General features: G+C 55.5%; 1 protein-coding gene across 1 annotated transcript; it reads left to right on the top strand.

The window, feature by feature from the left end:
• Window positions 1–2,697: 2,697 nt before the first annotated feature.
• DRD2 (dopamine receptor D2) lies at window positions 2,698–16,066 on the top strand. Its single transcript, XM_081154262.1, has 7 exons — window positions 2,698–3,007; window positions 7,810–7,919; window positions 8,916–9,052; window positions 10,593–10,783; window positions 11,727–11,813; window positions 13,408–13,735; window positions 14,880–16,066. Exons 1-7 carry the CDS (start codon window positions 2,723–2,725, stop codon window positions 15,071–15,073), a joined length of 1,332 nt encoding a protein of 443 aa, XP_081010388.1. The 5' UTR covers window positions 2,698–2,722; the 3' UTR covers window positions 15,074–16,066.
• Window positions 16,067–17,438: the final 1,372 nt, after the last annotated feature.

A 17,438-nucleotide genomic window follows, 5' to 3' on the forward strand; every position in this document is an offset into this window, starting at 1 on the left:
CACGCGGGACTGGGGCTGGTTTTGGAGGCTGAAAGACAGCCCTGTACCAAGATGTTAATAGGTTCTATAGGCATTTAGACATTTTCCACGATTTTTCATTTTTCTATAATGTGAATATATTACATTTGTATCAGTCAAAAGCAACAAGAACAATTGAGAGTAAATAGTAAATTAGAAAATTAAATGCGACAGTGAACCCTTTTCTAGCTTCAGGTAAAGGGACTCACGTTGCCCTGCAGGGCTACCAGCAAGCCGAGGACAAGTGCTCACCCCAGCCCCTCCTTGGCCGACAATTATCATATTTGCCATCTAAACTGTGCCCTTGATTTTAAGTCTCAGTTTAAGTTCACCCCTCCATGAAGCCTTCCATGAACACCCAGCTGTGCCCGTGTATCCTCTCGGATTTCTGAACGCCCACTGAAGTGGGTGCTGTAGTTCACCACCCTGATGCCCTTTGCAACTAATGCACTCCCTTCCCCACCACTGGGAGTGCCCACAACAGACAGTGAGCAGTGGGCCCACCTTCCTGGTGATCGCCACTGTTGAAGAGAGATGCCTCTCTCTTTCCCTGGGACAGCCCACACCCGTGAGAGCCCACAACAAAGGCCTGACTCTGTCATCCTAATTCAGACAACTCCACAAGGCTTCTTGAAGGGGACACCCGAGGCCTTTGATGTGACTGCAAAGCAGCCCAGCCCTCTCCCAGTCTTGCTTCCTCACCTCCCTGCAAGTCTTGAGGGCATAAATGTGGTCAGACCCTTCTCCCAGGTCAGAGGTGGGGTCCCCTCTGACCTGTGTGCCTGCTGTGCCGTCTGCCCTGACTTGGACGTGGTACCGTGTTCATCCTGAATGGCACAAATTGGTGGATTTAAACCCACTTGGTACCACAGCACATGGAAATCATGGTGCTTTGTGCAAATGCTTTGAAATGCTGATAAATTTAATCCATTGTGTGAAATAGGAACACTTGTTAGCAGAAAAGCCAACTCTATTATATGTGCATTATGTTTCAATCACAACCAAAACACAGGCTGTCAAGCTCATCAGTGCCTCAAGCCTGCCTCTGAGCCCCTGCTCCCGTTCCTCAGTGAGCATCACCAGCCTCCCAGGCCCAATGGGAATCCAGAGTTATCCGAGACAGCTTCCCCACTGCTGTCCCCAGCGCCCTCCCACCCCACATCTATCCAGTGACCAAATTCCATGACACTGCCTTCCAGGTGAGCTACCAATTCTGAACACTTCTTTGCAAACTCATCCCCATTACTTTCATCCAGACAAACAGCATCTCCTACCTGAGTTACAGCCACACCTCGCTTCCCTCCAAGGTCTCCTCTACGCTGCAGCAGCCCACACCTCTAAAGCACCGTCCCCTGGAGTCAGTCCTCTGTGCCCAGCCTTCCAGGGGCTCCCAAGCTTACCAGGCCCGATCCGGCCCATGAGTGGCCCTCCAGTTTAATTTTCCCCAGTGTCACTGCCATGCCCAGTAGCCTAACAGAATTATTTGCTGTTTGGGACTGTGTTGTGTTCCCTCTGGCTGGAACATCTCCCCACTTGGTTGCCTGGCTGACTTCTCCCACTTCATCTCAGATGATGCCCCTTCAGGATGTCTTTCCCCCTGGGGTGGGGCGCCAGCTCCTCTAGGCTCCCAGTGCACATGCGCAGACTTCTTCTTTTCTTACTGGGGTTCCTGCACTGGTGTCCCAGCCGGCATCCTGCCACCTCGCTTGGCCCCTCCCTTCCATCTCTGTACAGCAGTCAGAATCTTCGCAGAGAGGCAAATCCGATCATGCTGTTCCCGGTGCCATTCGGCTCAAGTCTAAACTCCTGGTAAGACTTGTAAAGGCCTCTAAGTTCCTTTAAGATCTCACCTATTGCAACCTCCCCAGTTTAGCTCATTCCAAGCCCCTCCATGCTTCAGCTGGCCCGGATCCCTTTCTGGCCCTCACCATGGCACCTGCTCTCTAGCTCTGTCTTATGCATATGCTGATTCCTATGTCTAGACCTTCCCCTGGCTCCCAATTCTTTATCTGGCTAATTCCTACACACCCTTCAGGTGCCTGTTGGACATCACTTCCTCTAGAAAGCGTTCTTTACATCCCTGAACTAGGTTATGCACCTCTCCCCCCATTCCATTTCCTAGAGCCTCCCACTCACAGATTTAATTGCTTGATTAATTGACCATTGTTTCTTTTAGACTGTGAGCTGGAGAACCTTGTATATTTTGTCCCTGCCTATGTTTCTAGCACTATGTAGAGTAACGCTCAGTACGTATTTATAGAAGCAAGAATGGATGAATGCATATTTCTATTCTTACCATTAGAAGCTGGAACTCCTCACTAAATTGAATTAAGTGAGTGGTGCACGGGATGTGCTTAATACGTGTTTGTTAAATGAATGAATGAATGAATGAATGAATGAAAGGTCAGCTTTTCTCAAGCTCATTTATTTTATTATACTTCTTAAAAAATTATACTTGCTCATTTGTTTTACCGTCTGTGAGAACCTGCTAGCAGAAGAGGGGCAGCGGGCCTCAATATTTTAAGAAAACTGTTAGATGCAAAACTTAACATCCTGAGCCTGGAGAATTGTCTCTATTAACTTCTAGTGGTTGGCGTTAGCCCCAGATCCTCCCCGGGAAGCAGCTGCTCTGGGAGGTCCTCCCGCTCACTCCGTGTCCGTCTTTCCTGGCAGAGCCCGGCCAGCCCGTGGCCCCGCTGCCCCAATGGACCCACTGAACCTGTCCTGGTACGATGAGGACCTGGAGAGCCAGAACTGGAGCCGGCCCTTCAACGGGTCCGCGGGGAAGGCCGACCGGCCCCACTACAACTACTACGCCATGCTGCTCACCCTGCTCATCTTCGCCATCGTCTTCGGCAACGTGCTGGTGTGCATGGCCGTGTCCCGCGAGAAGGCGCTGCAGACCACCACCAACTACCTGATCGTCAGCCTGGCCGTGGCCGACCTCCTGCTAGCCATGCTGGTCATGCCCTGGGGCGTCTACCTGGAGGTGGGTCTGGGCCCCGCCTTCCTCAGCACCTCCTCCGGGGGACACTGCGCTGGGGCCGCGAGTCCAGGCCCCTCAGTGCTTCCTACCCACAGGTTGCCTGGTGCTTTCTCAGATGGTCTCTTCCTCCACGCTGGGCTCAGTTTTTCTCCTTATAAAATGGGTACATTGTCTCCTTAACAATTCCATGGACCAGCTACAGAGTCCCTACTAAGCGTCTGGCCTTGTGCTAAGTCCTTTATCCACAGTATTTTCCCACAGCGTCCTCACAGCAGCCCTGAGACCTATGTGTTGTGACCATTTCACGGAAGTCAGGGGACTCTCCAGCATCACACAGCTGGCGGGTTCCAGCGGGCACTCTTTCTGGCCCGGAATCGGTTCCCTAAGCCCTGCTGGAAGTGGGAGTCATTGTCCGGGACCCCCAAGGACGGGGGCAGGTTCCCGCTTCCAGGCCTGAACTCTCCATTTCTCTTTCCTCACTTGGAAACTGGGGGAGCTGCTCCGTGCTCTCCTCCCCTCCCTCCTCAAGGCTGGGGTGGAGGCCGGGTGCATAGGAATCTGACAGGCATTCAGGAAGGAGCCAGTGCTGAGGCCATTAACGTCACTGCTGTCTCCTTCCCGCCCTGGGCTAGAGAGGACTTGCCTGGGCCATGCAGGGAAGCCTTGTTTTCAAAGCAAACCTGAGCCCTTGGCAGGTTTCGCAGAGGAGACATCAGGAGAAGCAGCTGAGGCGGGAGGGAGGCCGGTCAGAAGCGTCTCTCCTCCCGCCTCCCCCCCCAGGAGGCTCCCTGCCCTTCTTGCCGCCACCAGCCACAGGCTGGCTCTCCGCAGTGCCCCCTCCTTCAGCAGGGCCTAACAGGGCTGGAGCTTTCGAAACCACCTGACTGCGTGACAAGGAAGAACCGAAGGAAACAAAGAGACACAAAGCAACATAAAAGCGTAGAGGTGCCACAGGCCGGGGGTTCTATCCCCTGAGTCCAGCGTGTATGAGGCCCCTAGACTCTGCCCAAGTGTGTCCATCCGAGGGCCTGTCCGGGGGGGCCCCGCCTAATCCACAGCCTGTCCCCTCCCGCCCGCTCTCAGGGGACGGCACCGGCCTCACAGGCCATCAAGGGAAATGACCCGCCTGTGTGTCGGTTTCCATATCTATAGAGTGGAGGTCATGAGAGCATCTACCGCATAGCATTGTTTGAGAATCGAATGAATTAATATGTAAGAAGTGCTTAGACTGCAACGGGGCACCTAATAAGCACTGTGTAAAGTCAGCCTGACAATGGTTTCAAGGTGAAATGACCATAATATCAGCCCCCCTCCACACAGAGAGGACCCGCCTGCACCCAGGCAAGGAAGCACCCTCTTCCCAGGTGAGGTGTGCTCTGCCCAGGGCTATGGGCATGGGTCCCGGGGCTTTCAGACCCACCACCCTTACCCACACTCTCTAGGGCAGGGCCAAATCTGCACATGGGCTGTGCTGGGGCTCCTAGCAATCTCTAAGTCCCTTGAACGGATATTTTAAGCATGCCTGTTCACCCTTATTTTGAAGGGAAAGCTCAGTGTTTCGGGACAGGGTGGAGAATGGCATCTCAGGGCTGTGCTCAAACTCTCCCACGGCCTCCCACAAGAGCTGGGCGGCGAGCCCTCCTCACAGGCCGTTGTCTCAGCTCTTTACTGTCCCTAGAGAATGTCTGAAGTGGAGTCTCACTCTATCCCAACTTCCAAGTGTTCTTGCAACTACCTACTGTACCCTCTGTCGTCTAGAATTTTCCATCTTGCTCCATTTCCAGTGAGAGTAAGTGCCGCCAGTGCCCGCCGTGTCAGCACGTGTCGGACGTGGAACTGGGTGTGCATCATTTATCCCACACGGTGCGTGGAAGGCACACTGGGTCTGGGGTGGGAGGACTGGGCTCCATCCCAGACTCTCCCACTTTCCCCTGGAGGGGCTCCCGAGGGGAGAGAGCAGGGCCACCGCCTGCATGTCCCCCGACCTCGCAGCCCTCTGCGGGAGGGCTGACTGTGTGCATCTTCCGGATGAGCAGATGAGGTCGCGAAGTGAGCAGACTCGGATCGCAGGGTTAATTATTCACTCACTCAACATAAGCAGTTCTACGTCCTACCCCTCCTCGAGGTCCAAAGCCCTGGCCTGCGGTCAGTGAGGAGACTGATGGTGCAGCCTGGTGGAGGTGACAGTGGAGCAGTCTCCACAGGAGGTGTGGGAACCCTGTGGGGACGTGTGACTTTGCATGTGGGGACAAGGAAGAAGTGATGATTTCAGAGAATCATCCAGAGAGGGAGCAGGGCACTCGTGCACCAGGTGCAAGAGCAAGGTGTGCAGAGCTCCTGAGCAGGGAGAGCGAGCTGGGGGTTTTGAGGTGTGGCAGCCATGTCATTTGCTGTCATACCCATGGAAATGAGTGTGAGTGTTTGGAACTGTGCCTGATGCATACTAACTAGTGCCTAATATGTGCTGGTTATTATTAGGCTCTAACCGGCCAGCTCGAGGCCTGCCCTGCAGGTCTCAGCTTCGTGTGAGCTAGGCTGTCAATGACTGGTGGTGTCTAAAGGTACAGAGAGAACCCTGGGGCCTGATCCTTTCTCTGCTACTAAATCACCAGGTGACCTTGGACATGTCCACTTCCCTGTTTAACCCTAAGTTTGTCCCGCCTTGCAATCAGAATCTTTCCTTTCACACTTGGTTTATTTAGTGTTCTTTACATAATTATCTCTTCTATCGACAAGTCTGATGGTTCTCCCAGGACAGCTTCGGAGAGGGCACAGGTTGTGCCGCCCAAGGCCTTGCCTTTGCCTGCCCCCTGCACCCAAGCCGGTGAACTCTCAGCTTCAGTTCCCTCCTCCAACTGGACACAAGCAATCCTTTTCTTATGAGCTTTAAAAATAATACATGAGCTCGGCTGGTGTTGCTCAGTGGTTGAGCATCAATCCAGGAACCAAGAGGTCACGGGTTCGATTCCCGGTCAGGGCACATGCCTGGGTTGCAGACTTGATCGCCAGTAGGGGGCATGCAGGAGGCAGACTATAGATGATGTTTCTCTCTATCTCTCTATCCCTCTCCCTTCCTCTCTCTCTAAAAGTCAATAAAAACATATTTTTTAAACAAAGAACAATACATGAGATAAAGTGCATGCACACAGTAGTTGTTCTAGAAACATCGGCTGCCAACACATTCCCCTGAGTCTTTGAGTCAGCTGCCCTGCCTGCCTTCTAGAGCAGCTGCTCCTGAAGCCGAGAGGAAAGCCCGCCTATTCTCACTCCAGAAAGACCTTTGGGGAGGAAGTGAGAGCTCCCCAGAGGCAGGGACTTGTCAGTCCTATTCATCACTGTACCTGGAGCCTAGGACAGAGCCTGGCGCACACTAAGTGTCTATGGGAAAGAAGGAAGCAGGGAGGGTGGGGAAGGTCTAGACCTAGATCCCAGGGGTAGGAAAGCAGCTCTGAAATCCTAGTCTAGGAGAGGCAGCAAGGGGTGTGGGGGATGGACCAGGTGGGCCTGGAGCTCTCCCCATGGTGCCAAAAGATAGACTTTGTTTATGCCAGGGAAGCCCTTCCATCCCCTCCACCCCACAGGGCATTCAGCTCCTGCCCACTTGGTCAGCGCTGCACTGAGGCACAGGGGCCACTGTATTGCCACCTGGGAGAGACTTGGTACAGGCCCCTGTGAGTGGCACTGCCCAGGGATGGCAGTGCCACTAGAGGCTCCCTGTCTTCCAGGACAGGCTGCCGTTTCCTCCACATGTGACCACAACAGCCGCAGTGCCCAGCACTGAGCTTAAATGCCAACATTTGGTTTCCTGCCTGAGAGCAGAGCAGAGGGCAGCACTGAGAGTGAGCAAGGTTATAACTAGGCTGCTGCGGGGCTGTGAGCCCAGCGTGGGTGCTGCCCTGCCCCGCCTGGCCGGGCACCCGGGGGGGGGGCCTCCTGCTCCTCGCCCTCCTGTTGGTAGAGGCCAAGCCGAGGCGCATCGCCCTGTCCTGGCTCTGGGCAGGGAGGGGGCTGCTCCAGGCTTCAGAGCCACCAGCGCCAGCCTGCTGTGTGAGCGTGGGTGCCCGTATGTAGACGGAGGCGTGGGTGTGGATGTGCACGGGGAGGGTATGGGGGGGGCAGGGAGGGATGCAAAATGCTCCTGCCCGTAGCCGGACTCCTCACATCCCACCACACCACGGCTGTACCATTACAGCCCCTCCCAGCCCACTCGGGAGGTCCTGCCGCCCGAGCCCAGGCTCCCCTCTTTCATTCTCCAGGAACAATGAGGAGCAGAAATGTCACCCCTGCTTCATAGGGACATTGTCGTCACCATTGTTCTTAGGAGACACTTACCCGGCCCCTCCCCTGTGCCATGAACCATGCTGGGCACTGAAGGAGCTGCCTGGTCTCCCCCAAACCTGGGCCAGAGAACAGGCCGCTGAGCCTAATGGCCTGGGCGAGTCGCTGCCCTTTCCTGAGGCGTAGTTTCCTCACTTGGTGAATGGGGGTTGCAGGTGATCACACAAGTGTTTTACAGACAAGAAGTTGAAGTAGTCAGTGGAAGTCGATCATCTTTCTCTTAGCATCGTTCTTGGCACCAAGGGACCTTATGTGTCTAGGAGGAGAGGGGCCAGGGCAAGGGACTCTCACATCATGGGTACAATTCCCCATTGCTGCCCCTCTGCCCCCCAGGCCCCAGGCGGAGACCCACCAGACCCTGCGGCTGCCCTGTGAGCCAGTGACCTGGTCTCCCCCAGGAGAGCCGAGCTACTGGGCCAATCTAATCTCTCCTCTGCTGTCCACCCATCCTGTTGCTTTGTCCCCAGGTGGTGGGTGAGTGGAGATTCAGCAAGATTCACTGTGACATCTTTGTCACTCTGGACGTCATGATGTGCACAGCAAGCATCCTGAACCTGTGTGCCATCAGCATTGACAGGTGAGCCCAGCTGGGGGAGAGGCCGTGCAGGCCACTCACCTCCCCGTCAGGCTCAGGCTCTGCCTCTGATGCTATGTAGCTGGCTTTGTACCTGTGAGTCCATGTGTTTGTGTGCATGTATGCGTGTGTGTATATGTGTGTGCACATGTACATGTGTGTAGGTACATGTGTGTCTGGCTGGGAAAGTAGATCTTACAGTGATGCTGCCAAGACCATCCAGACTGCTATAGAGGAGAAAGCAGCTGATTCTGACTGAAGCCCCAGTTCTATCACTTTCTACTTGGGTGACCTTGGGCAACCTTGGGCAGATTATGGAAGTTTTGGGAACCCCAGTTTCATTGTCCAGAAGCCAAGATGATGACGCCTGTCCATTGGCGCTATCGTGTCTGGTTATGCATTTGCTTGCAGCACAGGGCACCTGGCCCAGGGGCCCCGGCTGTGCTCACCTTGCTAAGCTATATCCTTGGAGCCTTTCACTGATTTGTACCCATAGGATGTGGGCTCCCAGAGACCCCAGCCCCACTTCCCTTTTAGTGGAAGATGAAGGGAGCTAATATAGGAGAAGCGCTGGGTAGAGGAAGATGGAGGATTGCACATAATTCCCATTGCTTTTATTTTCTGCTGAATAGGGCTAACCCCTTGCTCTGGGGGGCCTGGCTACCACTCCATCAATAAACGCTTCCACCTTCAGTGGGCCCAGCACAGGTGTAGAAGGTGCAGTTTCAAAGGCACAAAGACCCAGGCCGTGGTTCCTCACAAAGCCTAATGCCCAAGTGGAGAGACCAGAGTACAAGATATGGTCCAGGATTAATGGGAGCCAGTTAGCCACCAAGCAGTTGATTGAGCAGCAACAACTATCCCCCCTGTCTGAGTTGGGGACAGGAAGGAGGGTTGATTTAGAGTAAACAGTGGGCTTTGTGGAGGGGGATCAACTGTCCACCCCTGAAGATTGGGGTGTCTCTGGTGCACGTTGTGGAGTGAGGGGTCCCCTTGCAGGTACACGGCTGTGGCCATGCCCATGCTCTATAACACACGCTACAGCTCCAAGCGCCGAGTCACCGTCATGATCGCCATAGTCTGGGTCCTGTCCTTCACCATCTCCTGCCCAATGCTCTTTGGACTCAACAACACAGGTGAGCCCTGCCTCTGTCTGCCAAGGGCTCAGCTGGCTTCTGAGCAGGATCCTGAGGGAGCTGAGCCCCTGGCACAGACATGGTGGAGATCCATGGGGGCCTGATTGCCACCCCGGACTAAGGTCAGGGTGGGTCTCCTGGGCCACGCCCGGCCCGTGTTGTACCTGGTTGGGCGGAGAGGAGCGATGAATGACCTGGGGCACAATGGAGTTGGGTGAGGGGCGGGATAATGATTCAGGGGGATATCTGGCCATTTTCAACTTTGTTTATTAGATTGAAGCAGGCCAGGTAGCCTCACAAACTGCAGGAGTGTGCCTGCTGTGTGTGCACACACATGGGGGAGAATACTGGGCCTCATGGCCCCTGGTAATGGTGTTCGTGTAATGAGGCTGCAACACCAGGCCACCTGAGCTCAGGCCAGGTCTCAGTCACAGGAGCAGGAAAGGTGGACACAAGAAGGGGGCTTGTGCACAGCAGCCTGCCCTTTGTGAGGCAGTCCGAGCAACTCAGACAGAAGAGGCCCTGGCTCCACCTGCTGGCCTGGCATTGAGCTTCCTCTCAGCAGGGGGTAAGAGCAATGCAGGGGTGCCTCTGGAGACCATGGCAGGACTGTATAGTACACAGGGAAGCCGTAACAGTGTGTGGTACCAAACCTAAATCTTGCGGGAATTGAAAGAAGTGGAAATAGGCCTAACTGTGCTCGGATTAATCTGGGAAGGGCCTGAGATAGAGCACAGATATCTACGAGACCTGGAGGGAGCTTGGAAACACAGTGGAACACAGGTGAGTTCAACAAACAGGACCCAGTTACCTTGTCCCTAAAGTTAAAAGGTGGCAGTCCTCCCAGTATACAGGAAAGGCTAAAATAATGGCTTATTCTCTTTAAATAATTCCCTTTGGGCATTTTTTCTGAAGGCCCCGTGTTTCACAGATGGCAGAACTAATGCCAATGTAATGAGGGAACATTAATGGAAAAACTTGGAAGCGGTCGATCACAACTTAGCGTTTTGCTCACAGTTGTGTTTTTAATGCTCTGATTTATGCTGTGCATATATTTGCATCTAACACTTCCAGGCAACCTCTGCCATCTAGCATGGTCTCTGCCACCTCAGCCACCTAGCATGGTCTCTGCCACCTTTGCCATCTAGCATGGTCTCTGCCACCTTCTCCATCTAGCATGGTCTCTGCCACCTCAGCCATCTAGCATGGTCTCTGCCACCTTCGCCATCTAGCTTGGTCTCTGCCACCTTTGCCATCTAGCATGGTCTCTGCCACCTTCTCCATCTAGCATGGTCTCTGCCACCTCAGCCATCTAGCATGGTCTCTGCCGCCTCAGCCACCTAGCATGGTCTCTGCAACCTCAGCCACCTAGCATAGTCTCTGCCACCTCAGCCACCTAACATAGTCTCTGCCGCCTCAGCCATCTAGCATGGTCTCTGCAACCTTCACCCTGCTCCTTCAGTGGAGGTGATAAGCCCCTTCTGCATGCTCTGGACCCTGGGCCGGCTGACTCGCCCACCTGGGGCTCTCCTTCCTCCAGAACAGAGCGAATGCATCATCGCCGATCCCGCCTTCGTGATCTACTCCTCTGTGGTCTCCTTCTACGCGCCCTTCATCATCACCCTGCTGGTCTACATCAAGATCTACATTGTCCTCCGGAGGCGGCGAAAGCGGGTCAACACCAAGCGCAGCAGCCGGGCTTTCAGGGCCAACCTGAAGGCCCCACTCAAGGTCCCAAGATCCCCCTCCCCTCCAGGGTCCCCACTTAACCATCACCGAGGTGGGTCATCCAGTGCTCAGTGGGGACCTGGGACACCAGAGCAGGAGGGAGTCCAGGATGGGGGAGCTCCGAGCAGCTGGGCAGGGCAGATCTCTAAGGTTTGGACCTCAGTAGAGGGACTTGAAACTCCAGGAGTGGGAGGTGGGAGGGTGGTGGGGGCGACCTGGGAGGAGAAGTCTTTGCTTGGAGATCTTTGTCTGAAGGCAGCAGCCCTTGGCATCCTCCTGGGCTCCTCTCCTTCTCTTTTCTTCACTTCTTTCCTCACTCTGATCCCTCTGTCTCCCTTCCCCTCCGCTGATGCCTCCATCCCGTCTCCTTTACCTCCCATACTCTCCGCCCGCCCCCCTGTGCACACCTCCTCCCTCCTCCCCTGCTCTTCCCTACTTCTCTACTCTGCCTCCTTTCACCTACCTCCCCCTACTTCTTATGAATTCTCCCCTCTGCTCAGCCCTCTCTGAGGAAGACAGTATGTGGGCCTGGAAGGAACAAGAGCTTTGGGGTTAGACACATCAGGTTCAAATCCTGGCACTGACTCTTTTTTGTTGAGTGACCTTGGGCAACTTGCTTAACTTCTCTGAGCCTCAGTTTCCTCATCTGTTAAATGGGAGTCATAATACTGACCTCACAGGTAGTCTTGAGGATTCAGTGTGAGAGGGCTGTGAGCGTGCCTAGCATGGCGCCAGACCCTTCGCAGGCCCTCCATAAAGGCCAGGGCTCGTTGGTCCCTCGTCCTGCCCACCTCCTCTTACCACAGTACTGACCTCCTCCCTTACCTCGGTTGCTCCTTCAGGCCCCCACCTTCTATTCCCTGCCCTTCTCTGAGCCCCATGCCCAGTCTGACTACCCAGCACTGGGTCCCTGTCCCCAGCATGACCAGTGTGGCTCACTTCACAGGGCAGCTGTACTCACCCCGAGGACATGAGACTCTGCACCGTTATCATGAAGTCTAATGGCAGTTTCCCTGTGAACAGGCGGAGAGTGGTAAGTGTTTAGGCCAGGGACCCGCAGCCAGGTCTTCCCACCTCTAGGGAAGCGCACCTGCTATGATTCTCAGAAACCGCACCTACTGGTCAAAGGGAGAGGCGCTTCCTGGGATCCCTCACTTTTGCCTCAGCAGAAGCCAGACTCGCCACGCACACCTCCCTGCAAGCACCGAGCAGGACAGCTCAGTTCTGCAGGGCACAGAGGTACCCCCAGCACCAGAAAACGGCTGGGAGAAAGGACTTACCCTTAATAACAAGATAAAAATGGCTATTACCATTTTTTTTTTAATAAGAAATGGTTACTGCAGTATTCTTTAATGAGCATGGCTATTACCATTAATTGAACACCTACCATGTTTCTATCTTCTCATCAAATCCTCACAGCAACCCTGGGAGGTAAGTCTTACTGATCGTACCCATCTTCTTTTTCCAGAAGAGGAGACAGAGGCTCAGAGAGGTTAGGTAACTCACCCAAGGCTGAACAGTCAGTGAGAGAGCACATATTTGAGCCAGACTCATGTGTCTCTGAAATCCACACCCTACTGTGCTTTTCACTTGCTGAGCTGCCCCAGGTTCTGGGGCTGGAGGCTGGATGGGTGCTGGGGGCAAGGAAGCCGAGCCGCTGCAGGGCTAGTGTAATGCGCAGACTCTAAGCGAAGCCCGGAGGGGCAGAATCCCTGCAGACCCCAGGCTTTGCCCAGTGGTAGTAGCACCAGGGTCCACACAGCAGGTGTCCCACCCCCCGGTAGGCCAGGGAACCCGCCAAGGGCCACATGAGAAGTCCAGGAGAGGTGTCCTCAGGAAGCAGGGCCCCCACCATTCACCTGCACAGGAAGAGCAGGACTCAAAGGAGCCATTTAGGAGACAGGTGCCGAAACAGGGGCTCAGGGTTGAGGCCAAGGTGGCATCCTTGTTACAGCACCTGGGCATGTGGTGAGGCTGCATTTCAGCAGCTGAGGCTGAGACCCTGAGGCCTGGAACAGGGGAACCTTAGGGTGAACCTGGGAGGCCATGGGCGGATCCACGCAGGGTCCTCCAGGCCAGCCCAGCAGGTAGGGTGGGGGCCCAGGAGAGACAGGGCCCCCATCGGGTGCTGCTGCAGGTGCTTCAGGTGAGTTGCAGGCAGAGCTCTGTGCAGTTTGAGCACGAGCTCGGGGCAGGCACCAAACACCAACTAGTAATGTATCCCCAGCAGCCAGCTCGGCACCCGGCACCTAGCTGGCCCTCAGTAAGTGTTGCTCAGTGAGTAAGAGAGAAGTGCATGGGCAGTAAAACTCACAAAACCCCAAAATGGTTGTGGGGTCACTGAGGATGCATAAGGATTGCTCTGGGAAGGGGGCCCCGATGACCTGCAGGCAGGGACTGCTGAAGGTACTGGGTCCTGTACCCAGACAGCCCCTGCGTCCGAGTGATCACCCTCCTTGCCTCTCTGATGGAGTGACCTGTGGTGTTTGCAGGAGCCTGAAGAGGGAGGTAGGGAAGATCTGGTGAGGCCTGGTTAGGCCAGGTGGGGCCATGTAGGCCAGGTGAGGCTGGGTGGCTGCTACCTGAAGACTTGCCTGGCTTTACCCTGAGATTTCTGCCTCATGCAGGAGGCTGCCCGCCGAGCCCAGGAGCTGGAGATGGAGATGCTCTCCAGCACCAGCCCACCTGAGAGGACCCGGTACAGCCCCATCCCACCCAGCCACCACCAGCTGACCCTCCCCGACCCATCCCACCACAGCCTCCACAGCACTCCTGACAGCCCTGCCAAACCTGAGAAGAATGGGCATGCCAAAGACCACCCCAAGATTGCCAAGATCTTTGAGATCCAGTCCATGCCCAATGGCAAAACCCGGACCTCGCTTAAGACCCTGAGCCGCAGGAAGCTCTCGCAGCAGAAGGAGAAGAAAGCCACCCAGATGCTGGCCATAGTGCTTGGTGAGTCAGCCCTGGCTGCTGGCCAGGCCCAGCTCGGCCCAGCCCTGACCGAGGGAGGGACCCCTTGTCGCCGGTCCCATTACCTGCCCCCTCTTCCCAGCCATCATTGGTGGGTCATGGGACTGGCACTTTCTCAGGCCCAGGCCAAGATGCACCCTATTAGGTAGATTCTATAATTATGCTCATTTTACAGATGGGACAACTGAGGTCATAGTAGTCCTATAACTTGACCAAGGAGGACCCACAACTTAAATTTAGGTAGTCTGACTAGAGAGCATGTGAACTTGCCCAGTCTACCGTAATGACCCCCAGGACCTCATGACCCTGGCAAGCACTTTCTCTCTAGTCCCATCAGGAGGGTAGATTACTTCTCAAGGTTGTGTGGTCATCAAATGACAGGAGGTGGGGAAAACATTTTATAAACTGTTAGATAGCTCATGGGTGTTATCATTACAGTCTGTGTTAATATTGCTGTTATTCAGGAATTGGAAAAATCAGTTCCCCTGAGCTTAACCACGACCTTAGGGACCAGAGCTGTAAATAATATAAAAAAGGCTGAGAGCCTGATCTGAATGAGGGTATGGCCATCAGCAGGGTCCTGTCCTCCAGGCAAGGCTTTCAAATGGACATCCCTTAGAAAACAAGATGATATAGGTCAAAAATGAGGGCAGGACTGATGTGGGTGGCTGGGAACAGGATGGACTGATGTGACCCTGTCTTCCACGCAGCACTCAGGGCTGTGGGTGACACCTTCCACACCCACCGGACAGCTTTGTGATGGCAGTGGGACAGGAGTAACTATCCCCGTTTTGCAAATGAGGGAATACGGTCACAGCAGGGAGTGACAGAGAAGGGCTCAAGTGGATGCTCTGCTCCAATCCATAGGGTCTCCACCCAGCAGTCCTGCCTCCCCAGGCACCTCTCCCTCCCAGGGACCCTCAGTGTGCCTGTAGAGTATCCTGTGCACATGATGCCTTGACACCAAGGGTCCCACCCAAGCAGGTGGTCTTGAGTTCAGCAGTGTGGGTGGGATGGACATCAGGCCGGGCTGGGCCCGAAGCATGTGATTCCAGTGCCCGAGTGCGCTGCCCAGCCCAGCCCCTCCCTGGCCCGGGCCCAGCCTGACTGCCACCCTCTCTCCCAGGCGTGTTCATCATCTGCTGGCTGCCCTTCTTCATCACTCACATCCTGAACATCCACTGTGCCTGCAGCATCCCGCCTGTCCTGTACAGCTCCTTCACGTGGCTGGGCTACGTCAACAGCGCTGTGAACCCCATCATCTACACGACCTTCAACATTGAGTTCCGCAAGGCCTTCCTGAAGCTCCTCCACTGCTGACCGCTGCCCTGAGCGGCAGCCTGCGGCCACCACCCCACCCGGCCGCTGGCCGCAGCCCCCCCGAGCTGCGGGCTGGAGGGTGTGGGTGGCTTCCCTTTGCCTGGCAGGCCCCAAGTGTTAGCTTGACACCATGCCCCTCACTGCCCGAACACCCTCACTCTGCCAGGGTAGCATAGAGAGCCAGGCATGGTGCCAGCCCTCGGGCTGGACCCCCTGGCTCAGGGGTGGCTCACAGAGCTCCCTCCCAGCTCCAGATTCCTTCTCCTTGGCACCAAAGATGCCACCGCCTCCTCTGACCTTTCTCGGGAGCTCTGGTGTTGCTGGGGCCAGAGTCAGGGCTGGGAGGCTGTGCTCCCCTTGGGCTCAGCCTGGTCTCCAGGGGTTTGGGCTGGAGTGGACGGTAGGGACGGGTGGACGGTTTGAAGCCCACAAGGTCCACACCAGGAAAGCCAAAGCTCTTGTGAAGGCCCCGGGTAACCTCAGTCTGGGGAGCCCCCTGTAAATACCAGACCACAGAATGAACCCCGGGGAAGCCCACACCAAAAACCTTCAGTCCCTCTCCCGCCCCACAGGAGCCTCTACTTCCCACAGCAGTGGGTCCTGACCTGGCCCACCCACTCCACAGCCCGAGGGGAGGGCCCGCTTCCTACTGGACTTGGGTGCACTCCTTGTAGCAAATGTCAGGCCAGCCTGGGACAGGTGGGGAAGGTGACTTGTGACTCTGGGGCCTGGGTTGGGGTGTCTGAGGTTTTGGGGGCTGCCTCCTGCCACACTAGGCCACAAAACCACCTTCCCTTTCCTTCTGCCTCTTCTCTTTCCTGTCCCCTTCCCTTCCACTGCCTCGGCTACAGGGGAGCCCGTGGCGACCATTGGCCTGACCTGGCCTGGCCTTGCCCACAGGGAGGGGGAAGTTGCAGCTTGGGGAACCCCCAGGTCCCAGACTCTGTAACATCACTACACATGCTCCAAACTAATAAAACTTTGACAAGAGTCACATGGGCGCCCCTTGTGGGGAAGGGCACGGCACCACCTTTGTCGTCTGCCTCAGGTGCAGCAAAGCCCCGTGTGGGTGCAGGGGAGAGTGGAGAGGCATCCTGCAGACCCAGAAAACAGTGACCCTGACCAGCCGTCAGGTGGGCAGGGCTCTGGGGGAGGGAGAAAGGAAGCTGCTCCAGGAGGACCGGGGGATGTGTGCCTGTGAGTTCTCCCCTCCTCCCCTCATCTCTCAAGCAGCCAGGAGAGTGCTCAGTCTTGCTACTGGGTGGCCCTGACCCAGGGTGGAGGGGGGAACATTTCCAATGGGAATCGCAAGCACACCTTGGGCTCCCCTAATCCCCAGAGTAACAGGGGCCTGCCAGGGGGAAGCCAGGCTGTCCCTCCTTCCTACCTCCCCTCTCCAGGTCCCAGCACCTCTGACGGACCAATCCTTAGCCCTCGCGCCCACCAGGGCAGACAGGCTCCGTGGAGAAGGTGGCTTTTGCAGTGTGGTGCCACTGTGTACGTCTGTCTGCCCCTTGCCCCACCTTCCATATCACATCGGGACCCCGTTTGGGGCAGGTTGAGGAGGCAGGGAGGCCCTGAGGGACGTGGCCTGGTCCTCTCTCCTCTCGGCCTCCAGGCCAGTCTCAACTCCAAGCCTTCTGGGGCCATGACTGGGCACTGATCTGACAACAGAAATTTGGCTTTTTAAAAGTAAAATATAAATCAAGCCAGCGAAGGAGGAATATTCTTACCCCTTGAGAATAACAGCAGTGCTGACAAACAAGGCGCCGGCACCCACGGCTCAGGCTCGGGAGCTGTCAGGGCATAATTTGCATGCTAAATACAATATTTTTAGCACCAAAGTTTGGAGCACTTAACTTGCCCTGAACACTTAATTATGGACTTTGATCTCCTTGAACCTGAACGTATCCCTGAGCTCTGAGAGAGGTCCTGTCCCCAGGAACACCCGGATTTCAGAAGGTGGGCAAAACGGGTCCCTCATTTAGCTGGGCAGGGGGGCAATAATCCAGTGCCCACCTTCTGGGGGAGGCACCAGACCCTCCAAGGGGGCTAGAAACCCCAAGGACCTCTCAGCTGCTGATACCGATGCCATAGCCAACACGTACACATACACACACACACACACGCACACACCACACTCCATCTATAAGAGATCTTGACCTGAATGGGAACTTAAAAGCTCATCTCATCATTAGAAATCTTATGAGATCACACAGATTTTTCATATGTGGTTACTGGAAGAGATGACAAAGGGAGGGAGAAAAACGGGAAGGAAAGAAGGGAGGGAGGGAGGGAACGAGAGGAGGAGAGAGGGAAGGGAGGCAACCTCGGAGCAGTTTGGGAGAGCCGTGGCAGGGAGAGA

Source organism: Miniopterus schreibersii (genome assembly GCF_964146895.1).
Source record: "Miniopterus schreibersii genome assembly, chromosome: 12".
NCBI classification, from domain to species: domain Eukaryota; kingdom Metazoa; phylum Chordata; class Mammalia; order Chiroptera; family Miniopteridae; genus Miniopterus; species Miniopterus schreibersii.

Coding starts and splice junctions, on each gene's coding strand:
- DRD2 (XM_081154262.1), top strand. CDS start 2,723: ATGGACCCACTGAACCTGTCCTGGTACGATGAGGACCTGGAGAGCCAG. Junction 9,053..10,592: donor CTTTGGACTCAACAACACAG/GTGAGCCCTGCC, acceptor TCCTTCCTCCAG/AACAGAGCGAATGCATCATC. Junction 11,814..13,407: donor CTGTGAACAGGCGGAGAGTG/GTAAGTGTTTAG, acceptor TGCCTCATGCAG/GAGGCTGCCCGCCGAGCCCA.